The sequence below is a fragment of the Mustela nivalis genome, assembly GCF_964662115.1.
Source record: "Mustela nivalis genome assembly, chromosome: 4".
Lineage (NCBI taxonomy): Eukaryota > Metazoa > Chordata > Mammalia > Carnivora > Mustelidae > Mustela > Mustela nivalis.
In genome coordinates, this window is record NC_139023.1 from 32435358 (window position 1) to 32452492 (window position 17135).

A 17135-nucleotide genomic window follows, 5' to 3' on the forward strand; every position below is an offset into this window, starting at 1 on the left:
AGGTACAAAGACTTCTCCTGGCAGGGACAGCTAGATTGAACATCGGTTCCGAGTCCCTCAAACTGATCACTTCTGCTTCTGCGCATCCCCACCATCCAGAAACGTCCATGGGGGGCAAAAAGCACATAAAGGCTAGGAGCTGCTACCCCATTTGCCTATTTTTTTTCTAGGCTTTGGAACAATTTGCATCTTTTCTACAATTTTTGTTTGTTTATTTGGAGTAGGCCAAGCCAAGGTTTTTCTTTGTCTCTGAGTAATCAAGAGCTTCTGGGAATAATTGCAAACATAGCTGGAGTTTATTCGAAACACTCTTTTTCTTAGTTATTTTCTGGGTGTTCTGCCCTGTCTGTTTTTATGGGGAAACTAATAATTCATCCTGTAGAACAGCCCAGGCAGCTCACTACAACCGAGATTTACAGAGTGCCTAGGTATCAAGACCTATCCTGAATGTTTGTGGTTCATAAGGTGAAAAATAGAGAGTCGTCCTGAGGAGGTTGTGTTGTATGGATAAAAAAAAAACAGATCAAAGGTAATTATAATGAAGGATGCTAATTATTGTGATCAGGATGCCCAGGGGCTAGTAGAGGACAGGACCCTCAAACCCCAGGCTAGAGTTTAGATAGTTCCTTGGTACTGCCGTTCCTCATGCTGTCCAAGAAGGCAAGTGCAGGAAGGATTCTCCAAGTAGAAAACAGCCCAAGCAAAGAAGGAGTTTGGGGTGGCCATGGAAGGGAAAGGTTGGAGCTAGAACTGAAAAGTTAAGCAAAGAAATCTACTCTAACGTCATTAACATCATTACTTTAAGCCATGGTGGATCACTTTTCATTAAGGAATACATAGTATTCTAGAAAGTACCTGAGACCATAGAATAAACATTTGGGTCAGAGGACATGATAAATCAATGCTAATAATAAGTTAGTCAGGGATGAAAAACATTTTCAACTTTGACATGAATATATGAAAGTCGAAAAATTGCGAGAATTTTTTTCAGTGAAAGTAAGACATCAGAGACCTTTCTCAGGGATAAACATCTCAGAATGTAGAACTTGGCATGTGCATTCCTCTGTCGTTGGATTTTATCGGAGGGAAGTTTTTACTTCCATCTTGGGTAGTCACTGAAGGAAAGACCCAGAAAATTTGTATGAAAAGAAACAGTACCTAAAAACCTGAAGTTGAGCACTGATTTTTTTTTTTTTAATGAAAATGATTTCATGAAGATGATGCTTCCAGGGGACACCAGAAGGCTTATAGACAGAGACAGAGGAGGCAGCAAGAGGTGTTATGTGAGCTCATAACTTGGTGAATGGTTTTAAAAAAAAGAAGTGGGAGGTCATGTGATATAAGGATCCCCGCATAGGCAGGGAGGGTTGCTCTACCAAGATATTTCAAAGGTACTGTGGCCAGAAAGAACAATTACACTCTTGGGTCTGACACCCTACTGACCAAATCCAAAAAAAGCTCATAATGGGATATATAAGCTATATATAATACATGTTTGGACTTTTTCTTTTCCCCAAAACTTGTTAACTCCCTTGGGAAAGCCCTCAATCTTCAAAAATAAGCCCTTCTACACAAAGAAAATGTAAGGTCCCATTCACAGCAACAAGAGAGACTTTAGCCAGTTACATATAGGGGTAGTGAGAAGAAAGCTAGAAAATGAGACAAATGAGAGAAATTAAAAAAAAAAAATTGAATAAATAAACATACCATGTTCCTGAAGGGGACAATCACTATTGAATCGTCCCTTCTTCCCAATTAAAGAACCATTTGGGGAAAAAGAAAAAGAAAATACATCTTCTCTGCTTGACTGTAACTGAGCCTAGGAAGATAATCCTAAATGTGGAAAGAGAGGTGAGGGTCTGGTTGAAAATAGTGGCTTTATTATAACTCTCTTGAATGTTTCTCATATCAGTGAAAATTGATGATATTCCTGCTTTATAAAGTGAAATTCATAATTCTGATTTATGGGAGTAGCTTAGAGTCATTAAGTTCACTTTGGAAAATAGAGGGAAAAGGAGAGAAGTAGCACTACCCCCACTTTCCAAAGGTAATCACTGTTAACACACTAGTCCAGTTTTTTTCTTAACCCTCCATTTGTACCCTTAACTTGGATTAAATTATTTATTCTTTCAACAATTATGTGTCAAAGGACTATTCTAGTTGCTGGGGATATAGCAGTGAACAAAAGAGAAAACTGCTGGCCACAGGTGCTTATATTTTCCATATAATATATGGAGGGGGACAAAAATCTAAATCTGTTCTGTGGCCCACCAGATGGTAGTAAGGGCCATGGTAGTAAGAGCTGTCGCATAGGGAAGAGCATAGAAAGATCTAATATGGGAGCGGGGTGTTACTTTTAAGTGGCGTGGTCATGGAAGGCATCCCTGGAAAGGTGACCTTGAGGAGCGCCTGTGGCTCAGTGGGTTGCTCAGGTGGGTTAGTGGGTGAAAGCCTCTGCCTTCAACTCAGGTCATGATCCCAGGGTCCTGGGATCGAGCCCTGCATTGGGCTCTCTGCTCAGCAGGGAGCCTGCTTCCTCCTCTCTCTCTGCCTGCCTCTCTACCTACTTGTGATCTCTGTCTGTCAAATAAATAAATAAAATCTTTAATTTAAAAAAAAAAAGAAAGAAAGGTGACCTTGAGCAGAGATGAGAAGACATGGTGGGAAGTTAGACCAGGGTGGAAGGGCTGTGCAGTGGGTAGAGTCTGGGTTTGCGGGGGAAGAGGATTTTTGTTCTTGGAATACTTGTAATTTTTTAAACATGTTTTATCTGATAAACACGTATGTACATAATTTGCCACTGATCCTTTTAAACACTTTTAAGTCTACAGTTTGGTGACATTCTAAGTACATTCAGTGTGCTGCAACCTTGACCACCACCCATGTCCAGAACTTTTCCATCATCCCAAACCGAAACTCCATATGCATTCGTTACTCCCTGTTCCTTCCTCCCCCAACACTGCCCCCCAACTCCGGCCCCGCAATCACTGTTCTACCTTTGGTCTCTGAATTTGCCTATCCTAGGCACTGCAGATACATGGAATCATAGACGGTATGTCCTTTTGTGTCTTGCTCACTTCGTTTAGCTTGTTTCATTTAGCAGGATTCATCTGTTGTAGCATGCGTCCAGATTTTTTTAGGCTGATACCCCATTGCGTGTAGTCTATAGATTTACCTATTAAATGTTTCCATTTGTTTATTGATATTTCCACCTTTTAGCTGTTGTGAATGATGCTACTCTGAACATCGACGTGGATTGTGTTATTAAGTAGAGCAGATTGGATTTGTGAAAGATTGGATGTTTGGGAGGAAAGGGGAGAAGCAAGGATGACTCGTCAGCCTTTTGGCCAGAGCAGCTGGAAGGATGAAGTTTGTATTTGTTGAGATGGGGAAGACTGAGATGATATAGTCTTCTTTTTTAGTGACATTGCAAAGTATTCATGTATCTAATAAAAGCCTTCAATGTTGGTGGAAGACCTTCCTTCTCTTCCTGCCCATTCTGTATCCTTTCCCAACATCCCCCACCAAAATATGTCATTTCCAGGTATCATACTTTCCCTGATTCACTGAAATATTTCTGTTGGTTCAGATGGGGGAGGAGATAGTTTAACATACCTCATTTTTAATGCATCATGCTCAGCTTTGTTTGCTTTAAGATTTTATTTTTAAGTAATCTCTATACCCAGCATGGAGCTCAAAACCCACAACCCCAAGGTCAAGAGTCATACGTTCTACTGACTGAGACAGCCAAGTGCCTCTGTTCCTCTACTTTTTTAACAGAAAAGACAACCTATGTTGAAAAAGGATAATTAAGGAGCTGGATCAACCTTGTCTCCCACCTCCCCAGATCACATAAACACGTAGTTATAACTGCCCCCGGGATAACTCCATGCCAGAACACAAGAAAACCAAGCCAAGTGTCACCACCGCATTTCAGGAGCAGAGTCCCAAGGCTCTGGTGTGTCTGACTTTCGATCTCTCCCAACACTGGGTTGTAAGAATTATTTAGTAAACAGCCCTTTTTCTGAGCACCTGCTTGGTGGTTAAGCACTTTGGTTGTGAGAACTCAGGATACATTTCTTCGTCTTCTAGAGAGTATGGTCTAACAGGAAGACAGACAAGCAACTAGAAAATGGGGGCTAGGTGCCATCAAAATGGAAGCCCAGAGTAAGGTCAGCTCACCCAAGTCTAAGGAAGAAGGTTCCATCCAATGGGAAAATTAAACAGGGGGTCAGAGATGGAAGGGCCCAAGGACAAGAGTGTGCATGGGCACTTTCCAAGAACTGAAACACACATGTGTAGCTAGAGATGAGGGCTGGCTTAAGAGATGGCTCCTGGGAAGCAAACAGAAGTCAAGTAGGTAAGGTCTTAAAATCCTATTAAGGATTTTGTACTGTACCCTCAGGATAGTAGGAAGCCGTGGAATAGGTTGTGCATCCCAGAACTGCTAAAAGATTGTGATCGATTCCCGTAGAGATAATAGAAACCACCAACCTTCCCAGGAAGTGTGTTTACATGCTAACAGAAGCCTCCTGACAGACCGCTGGGATATTTTACCTTTCCCTTTATTTAGGGCTCTTTAAGACAATCCGTTTTCTAATAATTATAGTCTGTGAACAGCATCTTGAACAGCTTGGATAATAAACCCTAATATGGATGTACATCTCTGTAACCAGCTGCATGGTGTCCTGTTCATTTTCACTGATGTTTTCCTATTTAAAAGAACCCACATTTAATATTTGCATGCCCCAGAATTAGTTCCAGGGGATGTGTTAGTAAGCAGAATGTGACAAAAGCATTTCATGTGGATAAACACACTTGGAAACCTTGATTTAAAAAACTGTTCAAAGGTACCTGAGTGGCTCAGTTGGTTAAGCAACTGCCTTCGGCTCAGGCCATGGTCCCAGAGTCCCAGGATCAAGTCCCACATCAGGCTCCCGGCTCTGTGGGGAGTCAGCTTCTTGCTCTGACTTGCTCCCCTCTCGAGCTCTCTCTCACTCTCTCTCTCAAATAAATAAATAAATTTATTAATTAAGTAAGTAAAATAAAAAACGGTTCAGGGGTGCCTGGTTGGCTCAGTTGGAAGAGCTTATGATTCTTGATCTCAGGGTCATCTGTTCGATGGTTTGATGTAGAGATTACTTAAATAAAACAATTTGTAAATAAGTAAATAACTGTTCAGTAGGGTTCTTTACAGCAATTTCTCAAAGCCTCAAATATGCTAGTTTGCCATGTGACTCTTAAGGGGGTGCTGCTGTGGTTTCTTTATACCTTTACTAAGTCTTGGGCCATAACATGCTTTTGGGGGCTTGTGCTCTTAGGACTAGTAACCACAGAACTGTTTCATGGGATACTAACCTATATGCAAAAGCTGTCCCAAATTTCAACACATAGTTCCAGAAATTAAATTATCAAATTAACAGGAATGAATGTTTATATCTTTGAAGCACATTGCCAAATACTTTCCCCAAAGGCGAGTATCTCGCCAGTAGGAATATAAATTATCACAAAGAGCTGTTTCTCCCACACCAGCTGTGATAGTGAATTGTTTCAATCTGATCTAATCTGTAGTGTTTCTATGACTACACAGAGGCGCAACACTTTCCCATGTTATTGATTACTTGCTGCTGCTTTTGTGAATACCTTCTCTAGTCTTCTGCCTATTTATTGGGATCTTAGCTGTTCTTATGAAGATAAATGGTCTATTTTTATAATCCAGTATGAATGCAGAATTTCATATATTTGTGGCAGTCATTCATTCTCCAGTTTCTTGTTTATCATTTACTTTCTAGTTATGTTCTTTTAGAACATGGGGAACTTAGACATTTTTATGAATCCGTTCTTTAAAACATTTCTTCTTACAACTTTTGTTTTTGTTTTACTGTTCTTAAGCTTAAAAGGCTCTTTTATAAAGCCTTATCTAGACACTTAATAATCACTCCTTGGTTTTTTTGTTATTATTGACATGAACTCTTCACCTCCCTGGAATTTATATTAATTTATCTTGCTGTCCTCCCTCCCCTCTGCAAAACAACTAAGCAAGATTTACAGCACTGTTTTCTGAATAATTTTCCCTTCCTAAATTATTATGCCCCGACAGTCTAATAATTTTTATGAAAAAGATAATTTGTCTCCAGTTCCTAAATTAACAAATAGAGATGAATGGCAACTTACTAGTGGTCCCTTACCTTGGTCAGTTTCAGTCTTGAGATGAACATACATTGTGACATTTACAAGCTGACTTACACTGAATTTTGATACTGTGACAAACATGTCCTTCCTTGAAGCTAATAGAGAAGACCACTAGAAAGAAATATCTAGGTATTTGAAGAAATTTGAAAACTAAGTGAAGAAGGGAAAGGTTATTAATCACTGTCCGAAGTAAAAGGAGCTCCTCTACAAACAGCATGAGGTTTAAGTCTTAGTCTACTTTCCAGCTGAGGAAGCAGAGTTACGTCCTATCCCCAGAGGAGTGTGAGAGCTGGGAAGGGAGAGCAGTGCCAGGACTACTCAGGTCTGTTTATGATCAGTCCTGCTCCAACCAGGGTCCAAGGAGGTAGTCTGAGGAGTAAGAGTCATAGTCCACCAGTCTGACATTTAATGTTGAAAAGGCAGGGTAGAGGAAAGAACCTGGATCCTAAGCTGGGTAGACAGGTAGCACATTTAAAGTCCCTCTCCTACAAGACTGAACTTGGGGGCCCTGATGGGGAGGAATGTTTCTCCCTGGTGTGGGAACTAGGTGCTAGGGGACCGCCTCCTGTGGGTCAGAAGGGAAGCCCCTCTTAGCCAGTCAAGCCCCTTGGCCTGCCTCAAATGCAGAGACGCTGGTGTTTTCTCCAATGTGCCTTCTCTTCGAGTTCACACGGAAGTTTCCCAACCGTGCCTCCTCTTTCCTCCGCAACCTGCGTCTTCCCGGCCGCGTGAGTTCACTTTGGAAGCCCGCGTGGTCAGACGGGCCCGACGGCAGGATGGCGAGCCGGCGCTGCTGCGCGGAGACAAGCGCTTCTTGTTCCCCACGCAGGCCTGTGCCCTCCACCTTCCGGCTCTGCGGCGACTCAAGTCCCCTGGGAGCCACTTTTGTGGCAGATTCCATTTGGTTTCACAGGGCCTCGAGGAGGGGGCCGTGGGGGCCACTTGGCAGGGCCCACCAGTCTCCCACGTTCGGAGCAATTTACAAACCGCTCTCGGAGGGAGCCCGAGCCCGGCCCCGAACAGGCTGCTCCTGTTACCCGCATTGTCTGCAGGGATCAGGCGCTTTTCCCCCCAGCTGACCTGCCTGCGAGTGGCGAGATGTGAAAAGTTAGAGACAAAAATGGTCTCTCCAGACGGAGGGGGAGCTTTCTTGTACAGAAAGGAAGGAAATACCTCTGTGGGATTTTATTTTTTTTCTCCCCCCTCTTCTTCCAAAAAATACAAAGAGACTCTGTCTTTAATGCGAATGTCGGCTTTAAATCTTTTAGGTTTGGATTAACTCTGCAAAAGAAAAAAAAAATCTGACAGGCTTTCAGATATGATGCAGAAAAACTTTTTTCCCCTCAATTCATGTTGTTCATTTGTAAAGCCAAAGGCTGGTGGACTGAATAGTGGGCGCCCGTTGTTCCCCATTCATAGTTAACATTACAATGGTCAGAATTAGCAGCCCAGAGTCTCCACACCACGTTTGCCTTTTCCACCAGCGACATCTAATACAAGGTGGCAAAGGCAAGCGTAAATCTTTCTTCTTTTGCCCCTAAATTAAAATAGATTAAAATTACACCAAGCAAAGGAGGCATTTTCAGTTGTAGGACTTAAAATCTTATCTGCCTCCCCCCCCCCCCCGAAAGAAAAAGAAATGTGGTCTGGTTTTTTTGTGGGGTTTTTTTGGTATGGGTTTTTGGGTTTGTTTTTTTTTTTTTGATGGGGTGTGTGTGTGTGTGTGTGTGTGTTTGCAGTTGTTACCTCACTAAAAAGCTTCCTTCAATCTAAACAAAACCCAGTGATTTGATAGACATTTCCTATTACATTGTAATTGTTGGTTTTCACTATTGAAGATGTCAGCAAACATGTTGAAGATCATGTTTTGCTTATAAAATAAAGTGACTTTTATGTGAATATTTTTCACCTTGGTGGTGTCTAGAATATAGGTGCTATTTCACTGAATCCATGTGGCCACATTTATTTTCTGAAATTCTTTTGTAGTAGTATGTTTTTACTTTAAACATACTTCAGAGTTCTTTAATCCTATATGGGGGGAAATAAGACCATAGCATCCTTGAGCTAGCCGTCTATGTCGATGAGCCCATGTTAATGAAAAAAAAAAAAATTAAGCGAGTTTCTGGTCCTCAGTTGAAAGTCAAAATGAATAGGTAATCTCAAGATTAATAATCTTTGTATTAGATAAGGATTGATTGATTAGGACTGTAACATGTAACTGTGTATTTGCCTGTAAGAATTAAACTCTAGGCCATCTTTAATTCCTGAACCATACCTCGTTTAAAAAAAAAAATGCTTATGAATTTAAGCAGAGTGTAAATGGTGTTGCATTAGTTGGCTGCTTTCTAATGGAGTTATACCAATACATTTATGCACTTAAACAGGCACTGCAAATTTATTCTGATAAACAAATAGCCTCAAAGAGAAACAAGATATTTCTTTTGGTTTTATTGTATGACATATTCCTTTTAAACTCTGTGGATCTAATTACATACAGAGGGATTTTTGTTCTAATTGCAAACAGCTAATAGATTTATTAATTTTTTAACCATAGAATCATTTTCTTTACAACCTAAAAGATTCTGATATAGTGATTTAGTATTTAATACAAATGAATGAATAGAATTATTTTTAATATACTGTTATTTGGGTTTTACGCACTGCATACTTGGTTTGACTTTTGCAGTAACAGGACATACCGATACAAGTTATGTAAATTCTTGAACAAAAATTAAGATCATTCTGCCTAATTTCATAGATATCTTAATTTGATTATACTGTATCATGTTTTATGTGGATGATTTTTTAATATAATGTTATATTTAACAAAAGTTAATTTTTTTTGCCAGGAATAGTAAATTTAGTCTACAGCTAGGATTTATTTTACATTTTATAAGAGAATGGAAGCCAGAGTATATTTGAAACTTGCTCCAAAATCTTGATTTTGATATTCTAAATTGTAAGAGAAGGTCAACGTTTATTACTCCGTGAACTGACCACAGGAATAAAAATCTCACATCAAAGTATGAAAAGATTTGGCACATGATAAAACCTTGCTGTATTAGCTGCTTAAGGGGGGGGGGGCGTGGGAAATAAATGTAGTAAAGACACGTTTTAACACATTTGGCTTTTAATTCCAAATTGTGCACAAGGTTGGATTTAAAGTCATTGTATATCCTCTTGCAGAGTGAGTTTTAATTATTTTACTTAAAATCATATAAAACTGAACATGAATGATGTATGTCTTGGTTATTAAACAGTGCAGTGTTGTTTCTGATCATTTACTCAGGCTGCCATGTTGTTTAGTTCTGGCGTCTTCTGGATGGGCCTGTTGTTTATCCCGGTGGCATCTTTGCTTCTTGATGTGGTGTACAAGGTGTAAGTATAGTACTCAGTTATATACATCAAAATACAGATGCATGTTACTCCTCAGACTTCTCCAGTTGTAACATCAGGTCGAGAATGTACAGTTTACCAAGTAGGAATTACTAATGTTAATTAATTATGCATATGTAAATAAAGAAGAAATGAGTGATTGAAGATTTAGGAAATTAGTCTAAAGACAATGAGAAGGAAAGCAAGTAGTTTCAATTAATATTAGAGAGTACATTCTTAGAAATCAGCTTCAAAATTCCATTCAAGATAGAAAAAAATTTTGTTATCTCAAAACAAGTATTTGTTTTATTGATAAACAAGAGTTGAGGGGGTGGGGGGTAAAGGTTTTTGCCTGCCTGTTTCAGAGCCTATATGCACTATAGCATGAAAGAAACTAAAACTTTACAAATTCTTCTCAAAGATTGTCAGTTTTGAAATGTTACCTCTTCCCACAAAAAAAAAAAAGATATCATTAAAGTTAATTACATGATGCTTATTTAACAACTATGAGAGTTTTAATATTGTAAAACTAAAGCATGCCTTTTAAGACTTGTTTCTATAATTATATAATGCTCAAAATTACTGTAATTTTGTGAATTCTATTGAAAAATGATTGCCCATTCTCTGGTTACTATTGTACCTAGCAGCACCATAACAACCTGATTTTGTAAAGTGTCATGTCTTCACACAAAGATTTACGTGCGAACCCCCCTACCCCTCCCCCCAGGATCAGGAGGACTGCTTTTAAAACGTTAGTAGACGAAGTTCAGGAGCTGGAAGCGAAGTCCCAAGACCCAGGGGCAGTTGTGCTGGGAAAAAGGTAAAATACTTTTTTGTTCTTTCCCAAGTGAACTCTGTGTTTTACTAGGGTTAGAAATAAGGGCTAAAACTTAAATGTTTATCACTTAACATGGAGCTGGCAGGGTGGATGACCTATTCTAGAATCAGAGAGTTGTGGATTCAAATCCAATCTGTCATTCACAAAGCTACTAAGCTATGTCGTGACCTTAGCCCAGTCGCTCAGCGCTCTTGAGGCTCGGTGTTCTTATCTATAAAATGGGGATAATAATACCTCCTGTGGCTAGTTTTTAGAATTAAATAAGATATAATCGATAAAGCTGGTATCTTGGTGTCTTGTTCTTAATGAGCTTTAAATAAATGGTTGTCACAAATATTATTGTATTATTCAAATGAAAGAGGAAAAAAGTCTTTCAGCTTGAAACAGTAGCCGTAATAAAATAACAGTGAAAATCAGAGCTTGATCTAGAGCCCCGTGCACAACAGTAACACTTAGCACGTATTCGGAGCTGACCTGGGCATGTGTCTCCTATGAGGTGAATTACGTCTTCCAAGTCCCTAGCTCACTACCACCCTCCCCCCAATAAAAGCAGGGTCAGAAACCTAATCAAATTGACCACATTCACAAAGCATTGTGGGAAAGAAATTAAAAGTGTTTGAACACAGTCTATGACAGAACACAGTTGGGAAGATAATACCAGTTTCAGTCACACTACCATGAGCTCAGGTTTTGTCTACACCAGAGGAAATGCTTTGCTCCCGTATCTGTCACTGTCATCACGATTTGCTATTGTTACTCGGTCTGACACAGTTCAGTGAGTCTCAGACCAGGAACTCAAGCTGAGACCTTGGCTTCCAGCCTTCCTCAGTTGCCTGAGGCCGGGGGGGGGGGGGCCACCGGTCACTCACACACCAGTCCGTGCCCCTCCCGTAAAGGGCAGAGCCCATTGTGCATCGAGAGCTCACTACATGTAGGTGATGCACGTATCCCGCCATCTACGCTGTTGCGTGGGACTCCCAGAAACAGTCCTGTGCAAGTTAGTCACCCCATTCATTCCAGTTGAATAAACTGGGACTTAGAGTAAGTTCTCAGTCAGAAGTCACAGAGCACCTTCCAGAGCCCCTTGGAGACAGCAGCAAAAACAGCCTCCACCAGCCTGACAGAGTTCTTAACCACTGTCTGTCGGTGCCCCTGTGTGTAGGATGGAAATGATAACACCTACTTTCAAAGTTATGAGAATTCTTCTCCCTCTACCTTCCCCTCAACTCTGTCCCTTCACCGAAACGTCTACGCCAGGTCCATTGTCTGGCCCAAGTGTCCCTCAGTCAATTTTTCTCTCTTTCACTCTAGCTATAAAAAGGATGTGCTAGGTTTCTAGCTTACAAACTTGTGAATAAAACCATTTACTGACAACTATTAGGGAAAGAACTATTACTATTACTATTAATACCCTTAGAAGTCAATTCCTTATATTTGTAAGTATGTTCATAAACCTTACTTAGGCCCCACATGTGATGTTTGGTTCTCCTGGTTTTTCGTATATTATAGGTGATTTCAGTGATTCCTAAACCCACACTGAGGTTGTGGTGTAGTGACCTCTTGGTCCTAAAGATTCAATAATTCTGTGATGAAGGTATTCCCCACCAATTAAAAAAAAAAAAAAAAAGTCAGGCACCTGGGTGGCTCAGTTGATTAAGCATCTCACTCTTGATTTTGGCTCAGGTCATGATCTCAAGGTCATGGAATCAAGCCCAGCATCAGGGCTCCCTGCTTAGGGGGGAGTCCCCTCCTCCTACTCTCACTCCGAGCTCTCAAATAAATAAGTCTTTAAAAAGTAAATGAATAAACACTCTGTAAAACAGTATGGAGGGTCCTCAAAAAGTTGAAAATAGAGCTACCCTATGACCAGCAATCACACTACTGGGTATTTACCCTAAAGATACAAACGTAGTGATCTGAAAGGGCACGTGCACCCCAATGTTTATAGCAGCAATGTCCACAATATCCAAACTATGGAAAGAGCCTAGATGCCCATCAACAGATGGTTGGATAAAGAAGATGTGGTACACACACACACACACACACACACACACACACACACACACACAATGGAATATTATGCAGCCATCAAAAATGAAATCTTGCCATTTGCAATGACTTGGATGGAACTAGAGGGTATGATGCTAAACGAAATAAGTCAATCAGAGAAAGACAGATATCATATGATCTCACTTATATGAGGAATTTGAGAAACGAGACAGAGAATCATAGGGGAATGGAGAGATAAACGAAACAAGACGAAACCAGAGAGGGGGACTAATCATAAGAGACCCTTAATTGCAGGAAACAAGCTGAGGGTTGCTGGAGCGGAGTGGGGTGGGAAGTGTGGGGTGACTGGGTGATGGACATTGGGGAGGGTATGTGCTATGGGGAGGCTGTGAATTGTGTAAGACTGATGAATCATAGACCTGTACCCTTGAAACAAATAATACAGTAGATGTTAATTTAAAAAAAATAGATACAGTAATATTTTAAAAAATAACAATAAATGAATGATTGAATGAGAGTGGCCCCTGGTTGTCTCAGTAGGTAGAACATGCAGCTCTTGATCTCCAGGTTGTGAGTTCGAATTCCATGTTGGGTATAGAGATTACTTAAAAAGATAGAGAGAGAGAGCCTGAAAGGAATATAGTGGATTCCACCATAAATGACCAGCTTTTCCATAGCAAGTGCATCAGACAAATTTCCTGCTGTTGCCTTATTTGCCTAAAATAGCTGTACAGCTTTTCTCAAGAACTCAGAAATGCGTTAGCTCTTAGCTTAAGGCCACAGATGGAAACCCGCGGTATAACACTTACCCCGTGTTGCTGTTGCTGCCCATCCACAACCAGAAGGATGGTGACCACAGTGCCTTCCTGCTGGATGATGGCCGGAGGGGGAGGGAAGAGAAGGGATCTGTAAAGGAAGAAAAACAGCAACTCATTGGAAAAGCCTTCATGCGAAACAGTGACATCCTAGAGCAGTTGGGAATTGTCAGATTGGTTTTATTGTCAGATTGATTTTACTGCCAGGATTGTTTTCCTTCAAGACTTTATTTTTAAGTAATCTCTATACCCAGCATGGGGCTCGAACTCACAACCCCAAGAAGATCAAGAGTCGCATGCTCTACCAGTTGAGCCAGCCAGGCACCCCACTTCCAGGATTATTTTAGGAGACTTGGAGAATGAGATTGATGTAAAATTTCAAAAAAGGTAGCTAATCTTATCTATATTTTCAAAGAGGAAGTAATTGTGATTTCTGTGTAGTCAAGTGATATCAGACTTATTTTAGTTCCAAAATATCATGTTATTTTCTGCCTCCCAGTCTTTGCACATGCTGCTCCCTTGTCAAGAAGCTGATATCCCCCCCCCCATAGATGGGGCAGTCCAATTCCACCTCAACTCAGGTGCATCACCTTACCTTTTCTGAGATAACATTAATTCCCATTCTGCTATCTGAGCTCTTTATGTTTCTATAATTATACTTACTGCATTGTATTATGGTGTGTTTATAAACAAACACATCATACTAGATGTGAGCACCTTGAAAGAGAGGCCTCCTTTTTAGTCTTACCTGCAACCCAACACCTAGCACAGACCCAGGAACACAGTAGCACTTGATAAATATTTGTCAAATGAGTGATTGAAGGGTCCAGAGAATGAACTGAGGAATGAATGAATGAATGAATGAATGAGTGGCTGAAAGGATGGCTGAATAGTGGGTGGTAAAGAGGTGACTGACCCATGGATAGTTAAATAAAAATACAATACACAAGAGCATAGAATTATATAGGTTACACTTCCCAAATGAGCCATGTCCAGAGTAACCCTGGTTTACTTCATCATAGAACAATGCAGTCTTGTAAATTGATCGTCCCTCATTTTTTTCAATCTCCTCTGAGCATTGTGTCAGAGAAATTCGGACTTGTAAGCACTGTGTCCAGACTAGCATTTATAACCATTTATTTCTCATGTTTACTGATGTGCAAAACTGCAACATTTTGATTAAAAGTCTTAGAAATAGTATATCACTCACCATATTATCCAGTGAATTCGATACATTTATTCCAATTTTATACTGAAATTGGGGGAGGGGGGAATGTATTTCATCACCTAAGTACAGTATATTTTCTTTTTGAACCTTGGGTTATGATAGAAATCAGTTTAAGTCTAAATATTGGGACAATAAATGCAAGCCTTACTTCTGATCTTTGTGTAGCGATGGCTTACTATTTTTGGCTAAGAAAACAACTTATATAACACCCAGTGCTCATCACATCACAGCACTGGGTGTATAGGCAACTGATGAATTGTTGAAAACCACATCTAAAACTAATGAGGTACTGTATGTTGGCTAATTGAATTTAAATTAAAAAAAAAAAAAGAAAAGAAAACACCTCATATGGTATGAAACCCTGTTTTTGTGGATAGGCTCCAATACTAGGGAGCATAGCATTTACAATTTCAAAATGAAAAAAAAAAAAAAAAACTTAAGAAATTCAATTTTTTTTTTCCCATAGGTTTATAGCAAACATTTGCTGGGGAAAAAACCTAAACCATTTGTTCTATAAATATAAAGGCATTCATAGTGTTTATGTTTTCTATAATGTAAACATATACTTCATAGCAGAAATATAAATTTTTTGGAATATAGTCCTCTTGGATCTCATTGGGAGGGCATTACATCTATAAATTATAATATCTTACCTTTTCTAAAACAAAACAATAGCAAAAACAAAAGTGAATTCAAAAACCTAATGCTTTAAAATAAGGAACTGTAGACACTGGGCTCATGGGAGACAAGACAGTTACCTCTGGATGTCTTTCATGCGTTTGGGAAACACTGCATTTTACAGATAGGCAAATAGGAAGAGAGTCATGATTTTTTATATATCACTGTAGACATATGCCAGCAAAAATTCAGCAGCCATTACTAAATAGAACTTTACCCTTACTTTCTGGAGATCTATTTTAATGACTCCACCAGAATAGCTTGCCAACCCAACACCAAAACAATTGCAAATTTATCACTCTTCAAAAATAACTGAAAATGCCTTTAGACAATATGTTCTAGGACAGTAAATGGGTTTTTACCTATACTTATTATTTCTAAATAGAATTATTATTTTAAAACATTAAAATTAATTATTTTAAATTATTAATTTAATTATTAAATAATTAATAAAATTATTATTTTAAAACATTACAATACCTTACTGTTACCAAAATATCTAAGTTGAAACATTTTAGTGGGCTTGGAAATAAGGTAACAGTATTTAGGTGGTACTTTCATTACTGCATTGAACAAATTTAGACCTTGCACAGCTTGGTATGTAAATGAAAGTCCACACAAAATTAACACTACTGACTAAGAGTCGTGATTATGGTGGGGTTTTAATGAGAAGGTTCTTTAAAGTCTTTTCCTTCTTGTCCCAGTGTTAAGCTATTCAAGAAAAACTGAACTTCTAACATGTCTATTAAGGTTAACATGTTCCCAATATACTATGTAATGTGACTTGAGAGAAACAGCAGTACCTATAAATATCAAGGACCTAGAACTATGTAATTCTGAAATGATGAGCAGTTCCCAAAAGGTAGGATAAGGCTAGAGAAATACAATCACCATCACTTATTATTTATTAAGCACCCTCCTGTGAATGGCATTTCTATTTCATAGGAGGGACTCTGCCCTATGAACACTAAAGCAAGAGGTTCAGCATAGCTCAAGGGAAAAAACAACAGAAACCTAGTAGTTTTCATACCAGGGAATGGAGTGGGGGCATTGGAAATTAAAACTCATACGCAGCAAAAGACATCTTGTGTGGAGCTGATGTTGACTCTAAGCCAAGGTATCAGAAAGAATCCTCACAAAGGTATCTCCTGTTTTGGGATGATCTCTGTTCTCGTTGATTTTTTTATATGATCAATTCCTTGCGAGCTGGGGGAGGGGTAAAGACAGGAAGGACTAGCAGTCATTGAGTGCTTCCTTCCTAAGTGTCAGTCACTATGGTAGAAGCCATACAATTCCCCGAATCCCACCATTGGCAGGGGAAGGGTGGGGGTGGTTAGGGGTTTTCCTTCTCCTGTGGATGTGAGAGGACCAAGAAAGGTTTGCCTGAGGCGACCCAGCTAATAAGTAACAGACTCAGAATTAGAGTTAAGACTCCAAAGCCCTTTCTCTGTCCCCAGTACTGCGCTCCTTTTCCAAGAAAGAAGCTTTCTTATTGCTTTTTTTTTTTTTTTTGAACACTAGACATGACCTAGATGTAACAGCTGAATAAAAGGATAGCCTCATATGAACCATTACAAAACAGACCTGCATTATCTTATACATGTAAGTTTCATAATATGAAAGATAAAATTCTCACGTCCCCCTTCTTAACATTGAATGCTATAATATTAAAGTATTATGCATGTAGCAAGGCCAGCCTGAAACCTGGAAAATGTATCTGGGGAAGAAGAAGCTACATAATGATACATTGCCATCCTCTAGATGTCTGTGGTCATTTCCATCGTACACACCAGAGACTTCCCAGCACCCCATCCCAATGCTCTGCTAACAAAATCAGACCACCTGCTGCTAAAGCTGCCGATTTCCTCAAAGCAGTTACAGATTTTAGAGTTCCTTGGGGTCCCCAGGTCTGCAATGTTAGATCATTTTAGGAATAGAGCAAGAAAAGCGTCTCTAAAAATGGTCCCTTCTCACTCCCCGTATCTGTTTATTTCACTGG

At 39.6% G+C, this 17135-nt stretch overlaps 1 protein-coding gene across 5 annotated transcripts in view; it reads left to right on the forward strand.

The window, feature by feature from the left end:
• ATP8A1 (ATPase phospholipid transporting 8A1) overlaps nucleotides 1-17135 on the forward strand; it is a 234741-nt gene that overhangs the window by 210170 nt on the left and 7436 nt on the right. For all 5 annotated transcript variants that reach the window (XM_082728770.1, XM_082728772.1, XM_082728768.1 and 2 more), the window contains 2 exons: nucleotides 9482-9570; nucleotides 10295-10387. In XM_082728770.1, the coding sequence (XP_082584896.1) occupies nucleotides 9482-9570; nucleotides 10295-10387 (182 nt within the window). The remainder of the gene's footprint in view (nucleotides 1-9481; nucleotides 9571-10294; nucleotides 10388-17135) is intronic.